At 49.8% G+C, this 18,454-nt stretch overlaps 5 protein-coding genes across 5 annotated transcripts; 3 read left to right on the plus strand and 2 right to left on the minus strand.

Moving 5' to 3' along the window:
* Positions 1-68: 68 nt before the first annotated feature.
* Positions 69-1,052, minus strand: YALI1_E39676g (uncharacterized protein; the record flags this gene model as incomplete). The annotated part of the gene is made up of 1 exon (XM_504733.3): positions 69-1,052. The coding sequence occupies one exon, from the start codon at positions 1,050-1,052 to the stop codon at positions 69-71; it is 984 nt and encodes a 327-aa protein (XP_504733.1).
* Positions 1,053-2,795: 1,743 nt separating this feature from the next.
* Positions 2,796-6,578, plus strand: YALI1_E39693g (uncharacterized protein; the record flags this gene model as incomplete). Its single annotated transcript, XM_504734.3, has 2 exons — positions 2,796-2,987; positions 3,756-6,578. 2 exons carry the CDS (start codon positions 2,796-2,798, stop codon positions 6,576-6,578), a joined length of 3,015 nt encoding a protein of 1,004 aa, XP_504734.3.
* Positions 6,579-13,079: 6,501 nt separating this feature from the next.
* YALI1_E39796g (uncharacterized protein) lies at positions 13,080-14,324 on the plus strand (the record flags this gene model as incomplete). The annotated part of the gene is made up of 1 exon (XM_504735.3): positions 13,080-14,324. One exon carries the CDS (start codon positions 13,080-13,082, stop codon positions 14,322-14,324), a length of 1,245 nt encoding a protein of 414 aa, XP_504735.1.
* A 1,163-nt stretch (positions 14,325-15,487) lies between these two features.
* On the plus strand, positions 15,488-15,904 carry YALI1_E39820g (uncharacterized protein; the record flags this gene model as incomplete). Its single annotated transcript, XM_504736.2, has 1 exon — positions 15,488-15,904. One exon carries the CDS (start codon positions 15,488-15,490, stop codon positions 15,902-15,904), a length of 417 nt encoding a protein of 138 aa, XP_504736.2.
* A 92-nt stretch (positions 15,905-15,996) lies between these two features.
* YALI1_E39848g (uncharacterized protein) lies at positions 15,997-18,282 on the minus strand (the record flags this gene model as incomplete). The annotated part of the gene is made up of 1 exon (XM_504737.3): positions 15,997-18,282. One exon carries the CDS (start codon positions 18,280-18,282, stop codon positions 15,997-15,999), a length of 2,286 nt encoding a protein of 761 aa, XP_504737.3.
* Between the last annotated feature and the right edge of the window lie 172 nt (positions 18,283-18,454).

The raw sequence follows: 18,454 nt of genomic DNA on the forward strand, positions 1-18,454 counted from the left end.
TAATCTACCACTACTTACAGTAATTACACCACCAGTGGAACTATGACATTCCCTCAATTCCTCACGCTCTAGTTCTCGATATGCTGGTAAGGGTGAACAAGCAGGTTGCTGAACTTCTCAAGGGCCTGGACTCCTCGAACCTCCTGGGTCTGCTGAGGAAGTCGCACAATGTGGAAGTCCTCGTACAGATCGAGAATCTGCTCCAGGTACTTCTGCTGCATCTTGTATCGAGAGGAGCAGAGCTCGCAGTCGTCTCCCTTCTTGGGGTACAGCAGCTGGTTGACGACAATGTTGTGGGTGTCAATGTCAAAAGAGGTCAGGTCCTGGACCATTCGCTCTGTCTCGTACAGAGACAGGAACTCGGGAATGCAAACACACACAAAGGTGGTGAGGTCGGGGTTCTTGAACTGGGTGTTGACCTCAGAGATGGTGGCTCGGGTCTCGTTGAGCTTTGCGAACATGTCGTCAGCAGAGGGACCCCCCTGGCCTCCCATCAGAGAGCCAAGCATGGGGCCAAATCGGCCGGAAAGCTCGGAGATCTTGCCCAGAGCCTTCTCCAGAACGGTGGGGAAGGTCAGGAATCGCAGAGTGTGGCCGGTGGGAGCAGTATCGAAGATGATGACGGAGTAGGATGTGCTCTTGACCTGCTTGAGGACCTCGGCAAAGGACATGGCCTCGTCAACACCGGGGATAGAGAAGGCAATGTCCTGCATCATGTTAGTCATGCCGGCTCCAGCGCCTCCTGCGCTCTGGGCCTGCTCGATCATCTCCTGAATGGACCCACTGGGGTCAATCTCCATGCAGTGCAGGTTGTCGATACCATTCACAGGTCGGGCGTCCTTGCCGAACTTCTGGCCAAAGGCGTCAGAAAGGTTGTGTGCGGGATCAGTGGAGATGAGCAGAACGGACTCTCGGTTCTTGGCCAGCTGGATGGCAAGGGAACAGGAGGTGGTGGTCTTACCAACACCTCCCTTACCACCGACAAAGATCCATCGGAGAGAGTCCTGGTCAATGATGTTCTGGAGAGAGGGGGCGGGGGAGTCTTCGTCCATTGTGTGTTTTTTTAGATACTTGGACTAGGGGTTGTTGAAGTACAAGTAGTTGGGGGGCAACAAGATCTAAAACTATCACGTCCCAGACAGACAGGCTCGCTGTATGTCAAGGGTTAGGGTAATATGCTTTCAGACACGAGTTTCGAATGTGATCGTACATGATGGAAGTGTGCTATTCAGAGCCTCAGAGCCGAAGAGAGTTTCTATCGAAGCACAGACAGCTGTTAACTGAAATCGGGTAATAAGGAGTCGAAAATAGTGTGTTTGAAATGTTGAATTTCTGACATCTGGGGTAAATAACAATAATAACAACCGGAAATACTGTTGACTAATGACGGTAAGTTTTTTGGAGAAATTGTTTCCGAGGGGATAACGTCCGTTTGAGGGATATTTTCGGATCTCCTACAAGTACTTGGTCCAGTTGTGCAGTGCTCATTTAAAATACGAACAAAATTACTGCCGTTATCTCCGCTGCAGTATGTACTCGTAGTAACGCTATAAAAAACTTATAGCAACGTACTGTAGTGTGAAAATAGCAGGGGGACAGGTCAATTGCTCCCCCCCCGTAGAATATGTAGCTAATGCCACCGTCTACTTGTGGCTAAAAGATCGTTGGGTGTAGTTTGTCGTCAACTGGTCCCCCCGCATCTTTCCGAAATTCTATCCTCAAAGCTATCTTGCATGTACGTGTCATCTGTCCACGGGTGATCATAGTTCTCTTCTAACGAGTCTGTCTCAAAATCACGTATTACTCTCTTCGCACTATAGCAAACCTCGGAATAGCAACTACAGGATGGGATACAGATTTCACCGTAGAAGAGTCCCAAAAACCCGACGATACTCCACCTAACCGCCCCCCCTTACAGCCTGGACGAGTTTTAATATTCCCTTTTAGCTGTAGCCAAGCCTCTGGTTGGGGCATAGACTGCATAGTTCCGAACTTCTCCGCATCACGTGACCAGAAACTCCCACATCTCAACTTACATATCTTACATTGTCCTTACTGGTCGGGCCAAAGAGAACACCGCTGCGCTTCCATGCTGCGTGCCGTTACATCCCATGATACAAAGCCGTGCTGCAATACACTTGTACAAGATAATCCTTCGCCGCACAATTGCATTGCACAACTGTGGGGTAGCACCTGGTAACACAATCCACACCGTGGGCGTTATCTTTCCCATCGCACACGCGTTGGTACTCTTCCTAAACCACCTGAAATACACAAAGCTGGCCAATGGCTATCTCCGCAACTTGCTCTATAGTATAGTTATGGGCGCAACCTTGTTACCATGTTTGAAGGAGACACACTGCCATTGCATAACAGGGAGTGAAGCAAAGTCGGCGGAAACCGTCGGAATATCGCCAAGTGGGGCTCGGGAGAAGGCTAGAGGGGTCAGTTAGACAGCTATGCCCTCACAGCGCTCAACGGGTCTGGTCCGGAAAATTCTGCAGAGTTATCCCGGGTGCTGGCCGCTGGAAAAATAGAGTTTCACAAGAAACTGTAAAACTGGGGCCGGTTCTTCCGGTTTATATAAATATTTGACGCTCTCCACAACTTACCCCATAACGAGTTAACGTGAGTAGTACAATGGGTGTACTTACGGTCGAAACGATACCTGCGGAGACGGCCAATTACGACATTTGTGGCCGCTGGAGTGGAATTGATGGAAAAAATCGCTTGCGATTCGTTTGTTTCGATTTGAGAGGGTCTGGAACCCATGATTAAATCCCGCTAACAAATAGATGCTCAGACACGCTTTATTGAAAAGGACCCCCGTCCTCCCGCGACTCACAAGTCGCAAGGCCTTCGTGCCATTGATCCAGAAACGAAAGTACTCTGATGACGTCTTCCTTACCACCAACGCCGCAAACTACATCGATGAGATGTATGCCGCATGGAAGGACGACCCCAAGAGTGTCCACGTCTCTTGGCAGGTGAGTGATAGTGGAGGAATCGGAAGCTGATGGCTTGTACTACGACTTGTGATGGTTATTTTTGGTTGTTTTGGTGGACATTCGACACTTGGCGTGTGAAGTGATGGAGTTGGGCCCAAGGTCATGGAGGCAAGTGGCTTATTTGCAACCGAACTGTATCACGGATACAGTGAGAGTGTACAGATAAGTCGTTTTGTTGACACGACACCTACGAATGGTTGACCCCTTCCTCCTTGCTCCAGAATGCACTAGCTAGCACAATTGAGAGACCTGCTGTTGCATTTTTCTGCGCCTGCCTGTAGCAATTTGTATGTCTCTCGATTGGCTCAGTACCTCTGCATCTCTGCACACTAGACCTGCCCTTCGTTTGCGGTTGCCACCACTAGACTCAGGGTGTCTTCCCGCATTGGGAGTTACGGGTTGAGCCGGAGCATGGAAAAACGTGCATGCAGGACGCAGAATTGTTGGTCGGAACGGACTAACAGGTGTATGCGCCGAGAGAGATCCCGGCGTGTGTGATTAGTAAAGGTTCTGGACGTGTTTTTGACATACCCCACCTGACTATTCCTCAATTGTCCATTCCTGGGCTTTTTGGATTTTAGTTTCATTACTTTTTGCACATGCTTGGTGTTTATCTCTAACTCCTGCCCCAGCAAGTCCCAACTGCACCTTAATTTAGGCCTCCCTGACTTAACTAAATCCCAACTAAACCTACCCAGCAAATGTATCAACCAGAAGCACGGCCGCAATTGACCTATACTAACTCAGTCTTACTTCAAGAACCTGGATGGTGGCCTTCCTGCCGACAAGGCATTCTCTGCCCCTCCCACTATTGTGCCCTCTCCCTCTGGAGGTGTTCCCACCCCCGCTGCCCCCTCCGGCGCTCCTTCTGACATCACCAACCACATGAAGGCCCAGCTGCTGGTTCGAGCCTACCAGGTCCGAGGTCACACCAAGGCCAAGATTGATCCTCTTGGAATCTCCTTTGGCTCCGACAAGAACAAGAAGCCCCCTAAGGAGCTGACCCTCGAGTTCTACGGATGGACCGACAAGGATCTCGACACCGAGATCACTCTCGGCCCCGGTATCCTCCCCCGATTCGTCGAGAACGGTAAGAACAGGCGAACTCTCCGTGAGATTATCATGGACTGTGAACGAATCTACTGTGGCTCCTACGGTGTTGAGTACATCCATATTCCCTCTCGAGAGGAGTGTGAGTGGATCCGAGACCGAGTCGAGACCCCCAAGCCTTACAACTACACCCCTGACCAGAAGCGACGAATGCTCGACCGACTTATCTGGGCTAACCTCTTCGAGACCTTCCTTGCCTCCAAGTTCCCCAACGACAAGCGATTCGGTCTTGAGGGTGCCGAGACTGTCGTTGTCGGTATGAAGACTCTGATCGACCGATCCGTCGATGCCGGAATCGAGGACATTGTTATCGGTATGCCCCATCGAGGTCGACTCAACATGCTTTCCAACGTTGTGCGAAAGCCCAACGAGTCCATTTTCGCTGAGTTCCAGGGATCTGCTGTCTTCGACGAGGGTTCTGGAGATGTCAAGTACCATCTGGGTGCCAACTACCAGCGACCCACCCCCTCTGGAAAGAAGGTCAACCTCTCTCTTGTCGCTAACCCCTCACATCTTGAGGCTGAGGACCCCGTTGTCCTGGGTAAGACCCGAGCTATCCAGCACATGAAGCATGACGTCGGCACCTTCGACAAGGCCATGGGTGTGCTCATGCACGGTGACGCTGCCTTTGCCGGCCAGGGTGTTGTCTACGAGACCATGGGCATGCACTCTCTGCCTGCCTACTCTACCGGTGGAACCATCCACATCATCGTTAACAACCAGATTGGTTTCACCACCGATCCTCGATTCTCCCGATCTACCCCCTACCCCTCCGATCTGGCTAAATCCATCGATGCCCCCATCTTCCACGTCAACGCTGACGATATGGAGGCCGTCGACTTCATCTTCAACCTGGCTGCTGACTGGCGAGCTACCTTCAAGTCCGATGTCATCATCGATCTTGTCTGCTACCGAAAGTTCGGTCACAACGAGACCGATCAGCCCTCGTTCACTCAGCCTCTCATGTACAAGAAGATTGCCGACAAGCCCAACCCTCTTGACATCTATGTCGACAAGCTTCTCAAGGAGAAGACTTTTACCAAGGAGGACATTGAGGAGCACAAGCAGTGGGTCTGGGGAATGCTCGAGGAGTCTTTCAAGAAGTCCAAGGACTACGTGCCCCATCAGAAGGAGTGGCTCGCTTCTCCTTGGGACGACTTCAAGACCCCCAAGGAGCTTGCCACCGAGATCCTGCCCCATCTCCCCACATCTGTTGAGGAGAAGAAGCTCAAGGAGATTGGAAAGGTCATCTCCTCTGTTCCGGAGGGATTCACCCTTCACCGAAACCTCAAGCGAATCTTGTCCAACCGAGGCAAGTCCGTTGAGGAGGGCCATGGCATTGACTGGTCCACTGGTGAGGCTCTTGCCTTCGGTACTCTGCTTGAGGAGGGCCACCACGTCCGACTTTCCGGTCAGGATGTCGAGCGAGGTACCTTCTCTCAGCGACACGCTGTTGTCCACGACCAGGTTAACGAGACCACATATGTTCCTCTGAACCACCTGACCAAGGATCAGGCCGACTTCACCGTCTCCAACTCCCATCTTTCCGAGTACGGTGTCATGGGCTTTGAGTACGGTTACTCCCTGGCTTCTCCTGAGGCCCTTGTCATCTGGGAGGCTCAGTTTGGTGACTTCGCCAACACTGCCCAGGTCATCATTGATCAGTTCATTGCCTCCGCCGAGACCAAGTGGTCTCAGCGATCCGGCTTGGTTCTGTCTCTGCCCCACGGATACGATGGACAGGGTCCCGAGCATTCTTCCGGACGAATTGAGCGATACCTGCTGCTCGGAAACGAGGATCCTCTCCACTTCCCCTCTCCCGATAAGCTTGAGCGACAGCACCAGGACTGCAACATCCAGATTGCTTACCCCACTACCCCCGCCAACATCTTCCATCTGTACCGACGACAGATGCACCGAGCTTTCCGAAAGCCTCTGGCCTGCTTCTTCTCTAAGAACCTGCTGCGAAACCCCATGGCCAAGTCCGACCTCTCTGAGTTTGTTGGTGAGTCTCACTTCCAGTGGGTCATTGAGGACGACCAGCATGGCAAGACCATCAACAACAAGGAGGGCATCGAGCGAGTTCTCTTCTGTTCCGGCCAGGTCTGGACTGCTCTCTTCAAGCGACGAGAGGATCTTGCTGACAAGAAGACTGCTATCATCCGAATCGAGCAGCTGCACCCCTTCCCTTGGGAGCAGGTCCGAGAGCTTCTGGACTCTTACCCCAACCTTAAGGATATCTGCTGGGCTCAGGAGGAGCCTCTTAACGCTGGTGCCTGGGTCCACATCCAGCCTCGAATGTACACCACCTTCCAGGCTACCAAGAACCACAAGCATGCCCACATTAGATACGCTGGCCGAAAGCCTTCTGCATCTGTTGCTGCCGGTACTAAGAAGCTGCATCTTGCTGAGGAGGAGGCTCTTCTGAAGCAGGCTTTCCAGCAGGAGGATAAGGCCTAAGTGGTCTGTTCACCCTTATGAATGTCATTTAATTGTATATGAAACGCTTGTTGAAGTGTATGAACTGAGAACAAAAAGTATGTATTATTGTAGCGAGTGACTTCGGTGTATTCAGCCCATTTTGTAACGGAACAGAGGAGATATATTGTACAATAAATGTGAAATATAGGACTGGAGAGACAAGAGGTTGTAGACTATGAGAAACTGCGAAAAGCCAGAGCCATATTAGCAGCTACAAGCAATGTCGCTGTCGATGTAGCCCATGTTTACCATGACTGTAATATAAACAGTAAATTCGACTGGTATCGGTACCAGTAAGCAGACTACTGTAACAATAGAGCGTACGTTTACCATAGGTAATCCTACTGTGTAGACTTTGGAGAGTGGTTAATTGGAGCAGACATTATCTACAGCTAAAAACACAGCTACAAGTAGCTCTGACAATGCTCGGGTCTTCCCATGGGGCTGTACCTATGAGACTAGCCCTTGAAACAGGAGAAGTAATTAAACCATAAGCCAGAAAATTGTGTTTGGACTCCATTTAGCTTGCTTCGAGGACCACAAGCTTTGAACTTCACTGAATAATCACAGTCTGAAGAGAGACGGTCTCCGATATCACTGGTACAGCACGTACAGTTGGATTAGCTTGGTTTTGCTTTTTGCTTCAGTCGCTCAACAGGAATCAAAGCCAGGGGCGGGACTTGTTTATTGCTATGTAGATTTTTGCCACTGTCACGCGATCATCATTGCGGGGCGAGCTTAGCAATTGGGCCGGTGGAGATTGGCTGCGTGTGCTCGAGAGCTGCGACTGCCATATGCTTTGCTGTCACCGCAATAGAGACATTTAGTTGGCTGGCTAAAAATAGGCCTGAGCTTGGAGCTGAAACTGGATCTTGCCTGTGCAGGTCCCTACGATCGATGAGATCTGGTTGTGCAGGTAGAGTGGTAGAATCTCATCTCGCTCTTGTCGTTCCGACATAATCTGCATACAAGTACCCGTACAAGCACACTGTTCAGTATGGATGACATAATATGCCCAGTAAGATAGGCCAAGTAACATGCCTCAGAGCACATGGTGACTATACATCTAACAAGCGACCAGCACTATCATGTGCCACCCCAGTAGCCCGGTATGACTGCCGACTCACAGACTAATACCGACTAATCGGACTTTGTTTGTCTCGGGGATCATTGCTCCGCGGAGCCGACATTATTTCTCGGTTCTACAACTTGGACTCGGCGTTCACTAATCTACTCCAGATCAAGGTATCGCAGTGAAAAATATTACAGTAAATGTACAGTCAGTGATGAAACGTACGTGCAGACATTGACCGAAGACTAATCAAAAATTTGTATTGAGGGTTTGATATCTGCTCAACGTCTTGTGATCGCAAACAGCTATGAGGTATACTGCTGCGAGTTATAGGTGCAGGCTCGTACTACAATAGTAGGGCGGAGCACCGTTACTCTCATCAGTTCCGCAAGGGTGAAACACAGTGAGAGTTATGCGAGATTTGGTTTGTAGAGGCTTACTGGAGCTCACAGTTCAGTTCAGTATACAGTTGTCTCAACGGTTGGTCTTGCGACAAGGACGATCAGGCACCCTGCTACGTACTATTCTGCTACTCACTGTAATAATTCCCTGTGGAAGCGCTGCAGCACGTGCAATATCCCTGCTTCTTCCCCGCCTCAACAGTACCAAGTGTACGATACAACAGATGTGCTGTATCTATGTTGAACACCGCCTCGGTGGCTACTTATTAGTAGCTAGTACTCTATAGCCACAGCCTCGGTTGGTGGATCCTGTGGCAAGTGTGTGGGGGTAGTGGGGTTCTTTCTCTCTCTTCGGTAGTGATATCCGACACGCCAAAGCTTTGTCTTCCACGGTTGTACTTGAGAAAAGCACATGAGAGAGGCATTGACAATTTTCACAGTACTGTACTGTGTGTCCACAAGTTACTGTAGGTGGCTATGGGTCATATTCTTGGCGTCGCACAGTTTTTTCAGCCAAGGTTTGCACAGTGTGTTTAGTCAGTGGGGGCCCAGAAACAGCCAGTATTTCGACTATAGCACCAACTAATAAATCATCATCCATTGGGACTCTTTCGTGCATTTCGAAACACAAGGAGGCCACAAATTACTGTAGATTGTCCAAAACTTCTCAATCGTCCACTGTGAGCAACATCCCAACCCACCGTTGGTGGTATAATCTACGCTGTACGATATTGTATCATTCTGAGTTATACTCTTGGCCGTACAGAGAAACGAACGTATCAAACGACATCTGCACAGATGTACATACAACAAGGGTACAATCAATGTTGAAGAGGCCTTGCAGAGCACAACTGGCAGTTTTTCAAACTCACCGTCGCAACGGACTTGGTTCTACCCACTAGCGCATCCTATCGGACCGTCTGGCCAGTGGTATCTTGCATCTGACAAGCGGTCCAACAGAAATACCGGCTTGGTTTTAGTCTTTCTTTCCGCTAACTGTGCTCAACTATATCTTGGTCCCTTGGTTACTGTGACAAAGCCGCGCTAAGTGGGTCTTGGTTGTCTTAGAAAACCAAAGTATGACTGAAAAAGGACGAGATTTGACAAAGTCTCCAGAGGTCTAGGTTGGCGTGCCGTCGCTTACGTTCGGGTGTAACATCAAAGATACAGCCCTTGTGCCGGCCACAAGCAGACAATGCCGAAGCTTTGTTCAAAGCCAGGCTCGTAAGGGAGCTTTAAGGCCATGTGGATAACGTCCAATATCATGTGAGGTCCAGGTATTAGATGGCACATATGCACCACCCAGGATAACCACTTAGAGTGCCGTTTACAGGTGATTAGAAGCATATGCATTGGCTGACATGTGCGTACAGCACGTTGCTGTGTGGTGAGCTGGGGAGACTGGAGAGAAGACAGAGGCAACTAAGCGCCTTCCAGACCGGAGGTTCCGGCTGTCTCCTGATCATGCTACTACTTGTAGTAGGACCATGGTGTTGTGCTACAACACATCTGAGACATGATGGACGGCGATTTTTCAAACGGCAGCCTAATAAGCTACGACTTTAGTTTCCAATCAGGACGACTTTTCCCGTATTGGGAAGACGACATATAACTATACACCGACCACACTTTAGTCGGTTTCTTGTCTTGTGTACGGTTGTATTGGTTTACCTGGGGGTCCATCGGGTTGTCAATGCAGTTTTCCTGGGCTTCCTTGGGTTTTTCGGCTCGTCAAGTTTGTTTCTCTTGTGTGTGCTATGCACTAACCAACTCCAACTAAATTACTTGACATGCGGCAAGCAGGCTAATTAGACGCACCTAGTTACGCCGGTAACTCCGCATCACCGAAGAAACCAGGGGCGTTCTCGTCAAGGACTTCCGCATTGATGTTTCCGTGGCGCGGTGAAAAGTTTCTCAGCGGACAGCTTTTGCTTTTTCACTTATTGAAACCCTCTTTTCTCGTCGATATTTTTTCGCTTTGACTTCTCGAGCGTGCCTACATGTACCCAGCGAAGTTTGTTTCTTGGCGTAGATCACTGTCTGACAGTGGCTGTACCATGCCTCACCTCAGTATAGAGAACGACGAAGCCGAACAAAGGGGTACCATAGTTATTCAGCGTGGTGTGTGATAGCACACACAGCTACCTATGACCAAGACAGATATTGACAAACCCTGCGCGATATTAATTAGCCCAAAGTTGATTTATCACTCGCTACTTGCAGTTATCGTAGTTCCCGAGTGTATATATTGGTCAGGCTACAGTACGAACCCTCGGGTTGATGTTGTCCCACCTGTTTCTTTCTTTTTTTTTTTTTTTTTGGCTCTCTCAACCATAATCTAGCCAAGACCCAATAGAGCTGGCCGCGCGAAACTGGTCTGAACGTGTTACATCGTGACTAAGACAACAGCTATAGTGCCCCGGCGAAACATGCTGTTCGAGGCGACAGTAGAGACGCAGAATATCACACGCTACTAGTGCCGATAACGTCACACATAAGCTGTGCAGGGATGGACGCGGAGCACCTCCGTCAGGAGAGGCATAGATGTTGTTGACAGGGTAACAGTGGCTCCCAGCACAGTACGAGCATGCAAGGATGGTCAGGGCTGTGAGCAGTAAAAAAAGGTACCAACGCCGGAACAAGAGTCTGGGAGGTGAGAGTTGAAGCTTGTGGGTCGGGGTACTTGTACGAAGGTCTTAACACCTAAACTCTTTTAGCGGAGTTATCCAATGGCCAAAGGATGAGTTAGTTCCACGTATTACGGATACTCGTACGAGAAGAGCTGCTTAATTAGACAGCTAATTACGATAAAATACCGACTGGTTCTATTCTTGTCATTTCAGATGTTTACTGTCGCCTACAAGGAGCTACTTAATTCATGTCACCCGCTTCTCCCAGCCAAATCTGTTGCTCCCCATGCGTTGCCTTGTTTCAGAACATCGAGGGGGCACTGTATGGTGTGCTGTGAGGTGTACACTGTGAGACTGTTAAAAATAGGTGCACTATTGAAAGTAGGAGGTGTGAGGCAGAGATTGCTTATCAAAGGGATGGAGATGAGACAAATGGTACCGGTGGATACACTAGAGATGTAAGGGAGGATGAAACGCGTTACCAGCGATGCGAGACGTATGAGTCCTTCCGAAATTAATCCACTGGCACCTGTTTCATTTCCCGTTGCCCTGACAATTCTTGTTGACATTGGGACCGTGGTTCGAGAGGCTGAGTAAGTAAATATGTGCGTGTGTACATGGTCCATGTACCCCCAAAAAGCCCGGAATGAACTGATCCACGCGCCTGTACACACACAATGGGTCCGAATATAACACGGGGTGAATCGCCTTGCGAAACCGCACCGGCGAAATCTTCCTCCAGCCTGGAAGATCGAATATTCCAGGCCGTAGCACTCAATCTCTTCCTTCCCCCATCCATTAACGTTACCATTGCGTTGCGCATTCTTCCAGGCTACAATGTTTGGGACACCATGAATAAGCTCGGTTTGAGATGGGTAGCATGGTATAAAACAAAAGCGTCCGCACAAACGCCTCTTCTTCGAATATCTCGGTATCCACACGTTCGACCACCCTACACTCCTTTTTCCATTGACCTAGAGACCGACAGGCGCCTTCTCTATCTCATCCCCGAGCAACTTATACCCCCTACACCTTGCAATCGCAACGTTGTTCTAACCCCAGACACATTCCTTTAAGTGAGTATACACACTACACGGCTGATGAAGCGTGTATTTGTTGGACGCTGGATTTTGATTGAAATTGAGAGGGAAGGAAAATCGACAGCTGTTTTTCCGACTACGACGCGTTCCACGACGAGCCCCTACGTTTTCTCCAGTGAAATCGGCCAGTTTCTTTGCTGTTATTATGAGGACGCTATTCTTGGAACTCCCTGCGTGATGTGTGTTGGTTTCGTGTTGGGACATGGGCTGTGTGGAATGAGCACAGAACCACCCAAAAGAGCAGAGTGTCATGGAGGCTTGCAAAACAGACGACAGAAAAACAAAACGGACACCAGTGAGCTCGACGTGATATCATTACTTCCGTGACCAAATGGAAGAAGGTCCGAATGTTCCACCGAGTGGCGATTTAACTCACGCTCCGTGGCTACTGTCGTCCTTTTTTTTTCATTTTTTTGGGTCTACGTGTGCATGGTCACTGCCCGTTGTCTAGACAACAGGCTTCGAATCTTATTTCGAGGCGCAGACGCGGACTCTGGGACTAGGGTTATACACATGGAGTCTAAGTTCCAGCTCGGATTTGAGTTGTGCTTAGCTCGACAGGAGCTCACTGGTTCAAGAGGGAGAGAGAGAGAGAGAGAGAGCAGAGTTAACACTGGGTTGAGCGATCATCGAGAATCAGCAAAGTTGCACGAGAGCCGTGGCTGCGATCGTGATGGTTTGATATGTCTCTGAAAGAATGAACGGATAGATGGTAACGTGAGCAATAAGGGACGCCTCTCTTGATGACCCCTTACCATGTTCCCGTCAGTTGATCCAGCACCCCTGCAGATCCATCCGTATGCTCTCCCTGACCTCCTTTCCTCTCGCTCCCTTTTTTTCCTGCACTTTTCCAGTCTGCCTGATTTCTGTAGGCCTGTCTGTCCATCTGTTGTTTGTGTGCCAATCTTCGGCTGGGTTGAGAGCTTCTTTTCGGGCAACGTTATTGTTTACGGCGTGCAGTTGACATCTGAACTCTTTTGGTATTACGGTTAATAGCCATAAAGTTTTGGGGGGGAAAATTTCGTCCTTCTTTTACATCTCCCAAACTTTGCCGGCGCAGTTATATTGCCTCACCTCCCACCTCCTGAAATCCTTCTTTCTGTATAGTCTGTTGCAACACCACAACACCGTCACTCCTTCAACAACACACAACTGGTAACGTCTCGCTGGTCGATTCTTACTGTCCATTCCTTTCCCCTCACACAACCAAAACTTGCAACAACTGCTCCAGGTGAGCCTTCGATATACATTAAACAACCCCACCTAACACCTCAGCCATGAAGTTTTCCACTCTTGCTCTGGCCGCAATGGCCGCCATTGGCTTTGCCGCCCCCGCCACTCCCGACGCTGACTGCAACGAGGAGAAGGAGGTCCGAGACTTCCACGCTCACCACCAGCACAAGCGAGCTGTGCAGGTCGAGTACGTCTACGTCACTGTCCTTGTTGACGGTAACGGAAACACCATTGAGCAGCAGCAGATTGCCACCACCGAGCTCCAGGAGGCTCCCTCCCCTGCTCCCGCTACCTCCACCCAGGAGGCTGCTCCCGCTCCTTCCAGCACCCTTGTTGCTGCTTTTGCCGCCAAGGAGCCCGTCACCCAGGAGGCTTCTTCTGCCGCTTCTTCCGCCGCTCCTTCCTCCACCTCTGCCCCTAAGTCTTCTTCTGCTCCTTCCAAGCCTTCCAACGGAGGCTCCGGAGGCATCACTGGTGACCTCGCTGCCTTCTCTGGTCCTTCCGAGAAGTTCCAGGACGGTACCATTGACTGTGGAGATTTCCCCTCCGGCCAGGGTGTCATTGCCCTGAACCAGCTTGGCTTCGGCGGCTGGTCCGGTATCTACCACCCCGGTTCCACTGCCACCGGTGGCAACTGTGCCGAGGGTGCTTACTGCTCTTACGCTTGCCAGTCTGGTATGTCCAAGACCCAGTGGCCTGATGAGCAGCCCGCCAACGGTGTTTCCGTTGGTGGTCTTCTCTGCAAGGGCGGTAAGCTTTACCGATCCAACCAGCAGTCTGACTACCTCTGCGAGTGGGGCACCCAGTCCGCCATTGTGACCTCTTCTCTCGATAAGGAGGTTGCTATCTGCCGAACCGATTACCCCGGTACCGAGAACATGGTTATCCCCACTGTCGTTGAGGCCGGTTCCTCCGGTGTTCCTCTTGCCGTCGTCAACCAGGATGCTTACTACACCTGGATGGGCAAGCCTACCTCCGCTCAGTACTACGTCAACAACGCTGGTGTTTCTTACCAGGATGGCTGTCTCTGGGGTACTTCTTCCGGTGATGTCGGTAACTGGGCTCCTCTGAACTTCGGTGCTGGCGCTGCCGGCGGTATCTCTTACCTTTCCATCATTCCTAACCCCAACAACCGAAACTCCGCTAACTTCAACGTTGAGATCATCGCTACTAACGGTGCTACTGTCAACGGTAAGTGTGTCTACGAGAACGGTAAGTACAACGGTGGTGACTCCAACGGTTGCACTGTTGCTGTTACCGGCGGTGTTGCTGCCTTCCACCTTTACTAAAAGGTCTCAGGGTATTTATGATGTTTTAGATTCTTTATAGGTAAGTTATATAGCTCTTCTTGCTATATTCAAAATATTACTGTGTATTATAAAATCAAATAGAGTGAAATTATGCAAATTTGAGAATGTGTTGTGAATGTATTGTGACGTTGTAATCCGATTTTCTGATCGCGACTTTTCTTGTGTTGTTTGCTCTGTGTAAACAAACAACGCAAACTTTGGGGGGGGAAATTGCTTTTGGAAGGCTATCAATAAAATGAGACTATTCCCATTGTCTGGGCTAAGACACAACTGTAAACAAGAATGGCTACTTTTTCGCGATTCTATGGATCGCGTGTGTGTCTGGCGTGTGGTTACAGCTAGTCGTGAATTACGGGACCACAAAATATGGGGCCATTTTTGGTGTGTCTCCTACAATAGACTGCAGCCTCTCAGACCATGCTAATCCATATTTCCGACCACGTGTATTTTCCCAATCTCCTTTAGCCTGAGTGCGTCTAGGTTCTGCTGTGCTGCACACCAGTTGGAATGTGTCTGGGGGGAGTGCAGCAACGACGTGTTTAGGTGGGAGAGTTGAGGCGGACAATTTACTGTTTAATGCTGTAATTAGCCGCGTGGAAAGAAGGGCGCCGAAGCAAACGGTTTGGTTGTTTTTATTTTGATTCCACCACCTTTTGCAATCGTTCCTATTGTTGCTAGAATGCTGCCTTTGATTGTTGTGTGTATGAGCATTCACATGGCTGGTTGATGCTTGCCTCATCGGCCCATCTGCTGTAAGCGGCGGGTAAATGCATCAGGCGGGGGTACTCCCTACTAATCAAACAGGGGTAAATAATTCCTTGTTATTTGGACCACAAGAAGGAGGCTAGCATAAAGACCAGAATTGGGGTAGTTTGGGGCAGTTTGGGACAGTTTGTGGCTGTGTCAATTAACTGCATCGTACATACGATAGTGGGCCTCCTTCTCTCTATCGATGTTTAATTAGCTCCCTCCCAATTCCAGATTACATAAGCTCACCACTGACATGGTGCAAACTACGAGTACAACCTTCGTGCGACTACACGGCACGCTCTCATCGAATACATATTTAAGCTATAAGTAGCCAGTTCGCGTGCTCTCTTCTCTTTATAACATTCAGTACATACCACATACGCGATACCCACATGGAAGGTGACAACAAAAACGAAAACAGCTGCCCTGGATACCCCCGACCCGTGAGTCATGGCAAGTTTGCACGTCCCAAGTCCTCTGGTAACAACGGCACCGACATCATCGGCTTCTGTAGCATCGATACCACAGATGTGGTCACTCTAATCCCCCCCCTGGACTTCTCAGGCCTCAAAAAAATAGATACACAATGGTGGTCGCCTCTCGCTTACGACTGCAACGCCAACGAAGCTGATGAATCGCTAGAAGACATTGTGGCCAAGGGTGATTTGGCCAAGTACCTGGTGGAAGTGGACCGCCCGAAACCTTCCAATCCCACTCCTTACGACCGTGACCCAGTCTCCGACTACCCAGACACAACAGATACACCAAAAGTGACACCGAGGCGCAGCACCCTACAGGCCACACGATGATACTGCTTAACACCGAGAGCTTACTAAATCTTAGAATCTATTATCTGCTTCAACTACTAAGTAATAAATAAATGCACTGTCTAAAGAAGTGGCTACTCTTTTTCTTCTTCTGCTTGCCCATCCTTTCTGTGTCGCCACTTCTTCCAGTCAGTTCGTAGACCATCGTAGACTCGGTACAGTGACTTTCTGCCGTCGTACAGGGGGAAGATGACCACGAAGATGAAGGCCAGGAACACCCAGATGATGGCGACAATGACCCAGCCAGAGAAGAAGGATTTGGAAAAAATGTAGTGTCGATAGAGGGAGTAAGGCCAGATGATCCAGGTGATGAGACAGATAACAACAGCAAAGATCTTGGCCACTTTGTACCAGTACAACATGATGGGGATAGAATCAGCTCCAAGAGGATGGTTACTGTAATCGGTGTGAGCGGTGTCCCATCCAATGTAGTACAGGAATTTCCTCCAAGTAGATATATTTTGGGGGATGACGAGTCTGGGCTGGAAGAGACCGTTTGAGGTCGCAGCCTCCCTCACAACCGCCACATGGTAGCTTCCGCTAGAAAGAGAGTGTGTGGAGGAGTCGTGGGTCTGTTTTGTGGGGTCACCGTGATCAGACTCGTTCTCAGAGTCGTTTTCACTGCTGGCGATCTCATGGTTTATGATAACTTCAGAAACTTCGTTTGTCTTTGAGGTAGAAGGCGCGTCACTGTCAGAGATAAAAAAGGGGTCAGTGGGGTTCTCATGGATAGCCTCAAGGTCTTCTGGCTTCTCATCGTCCTCGTTGACCTTGGAGATGTTGTGGAAGATGAGCCAGTCAAAGTCCTCAGGTCGAATCAAGGTGATGATGACAGAGAAGAGCAAAGAAGACATGAGAGTGGCAATGTTTCCCCAGACGTTCGGGAGGGGAGCGCCGGTTGACTTGACACTAATCTCTCCAAAATAGACTTGAGCAGTACCCAACCAAACACCAAGTCCAGTGGCCAGTCCGAGAATAGGAGAGACAAGGGCAGCCAGCCGCGATTGCCGCTTCCACAGAATGGTGAGAATGACAGGGAAAACACCGGGAGTAATCGCGATACCCAGGAAGTAAGACATCCAGTTAAGATCGATGCCGCCAAAGTAAAAGGCGACAGCTATAGCTCCAGAGAGAAGGCCAAAGAAGACGACGCCTGCGTGGGAGACGAAAATGAGAACTCGGTCGGAAGCATTGGGTTTGATGTAAGTTCGGAAGATGTCGAAAGAGATGATACTGGAGACAGCAATCATCTCGGCAGAGACAGTAGAGGTGACGGACATGAAGAGCATCAGAACGATACCAACAGAAGCACCCTTTCCGAGAAGGGCATGGGTAACAATGGGAAACACGTTACCGACATCCAGGGCGTGTGCAGAGATGGGATCAATGATTCCAGATTGCTCCAGGACTCGAGCACCGAGACCACTGATGGTTCCCAGAGCCCAGGGGACACAGAAGATGAGGACACTACCAATCATGTATCCAGGGACAGTAGCCTTGAGGTCAGCTGCCATGGACTTTTGCCAGAAGGCGGTGTCCATGATGACCAAACCAAGGTTGGCAATGTTGTGGCAGATACTGAAGAGAGCTCCACCTTGGGACTTGAAAGTGAGCAAGGATCCCTGGTAGTTGCCCTTGATGTAGTGGTCAGCGTTGTCGGAATAGGCTAGGACCTTCTCGTAGAGACCATAGACACCACCAATGTGTTCATTCGTGAGAATGCCAATACAAAAGTACATGAGCAAAACGAGGGCCACGGTGGTATGAACGTAGTCAGTGAGGAAAGTGGCTTTTAGACCTCCAGCTGCAGTGTAGAGAATAACACCGACGGGAATCAGCATACTGGCAGCAGCAGAGTGCATGCCGGTGATGGCTGAGATAGCTCCAGCAGCTGCCAGGATCATGGTACTACACGAGAGAATGTTGTTGATGAGACAGAACACCATGTAGACAATGTGTCCCGGAACTCCGTATCTGAACTTGATAATTTCCAACAGAGTGTGTCCATTAGGAACCTTCAACTTGACTTGGATACCCACAACAGTCATCAGGGCGATATGGAAAGACAGACCAGCTGCAAACCAAAACGGGCCAGACATGCCAAAGTTGTAGCCGACAACAGCTCCATAGAGAGTTTCGTTGGCCCACATCCAGGATGAAAAGACTGCCGAGGCAGTTAGACCGACTCCAACAGCTCGGTTGGCCACCATGAACATCTCAGACTTGTTGGCTTTCTCGCCTAGGTAGTTTAGCGACACTCTCAGAGTGAAGACAATGAACACGGCGAAGAGGGCTCCGACACCCACAAGAATACCGTAACCGGCACCCTGGGGGAGAGGTGGTGCTTCTGAGAACGGCATAGCGATAGAGCGATATGATCAGATCATCTAGAACGGAGTCAATTGAGTATATATACGGTGGTACGTTATCACAGGAAGATCCGGGGATTTCTGGGGATCGCATGCATCACGCAATTCGGAAATAGCGGACGTAGCCACATATGACCAAAGCTGACGCTGAGCGTAAATGCTA

The sequence above is a fragment of the Yarrowia lipolytica genome, chromosome 1E, assembly GCF_001761485.1.
Source record: "Yarrowia lipolytica chromosome 1E, complete sequence".
Classification (NCBI taxonomy): Eukaryota; Fungi; Ascomycota; class Dipodascomycetes; order Dipodascales; genus Yarrowia; species Yarrowia lipolytica.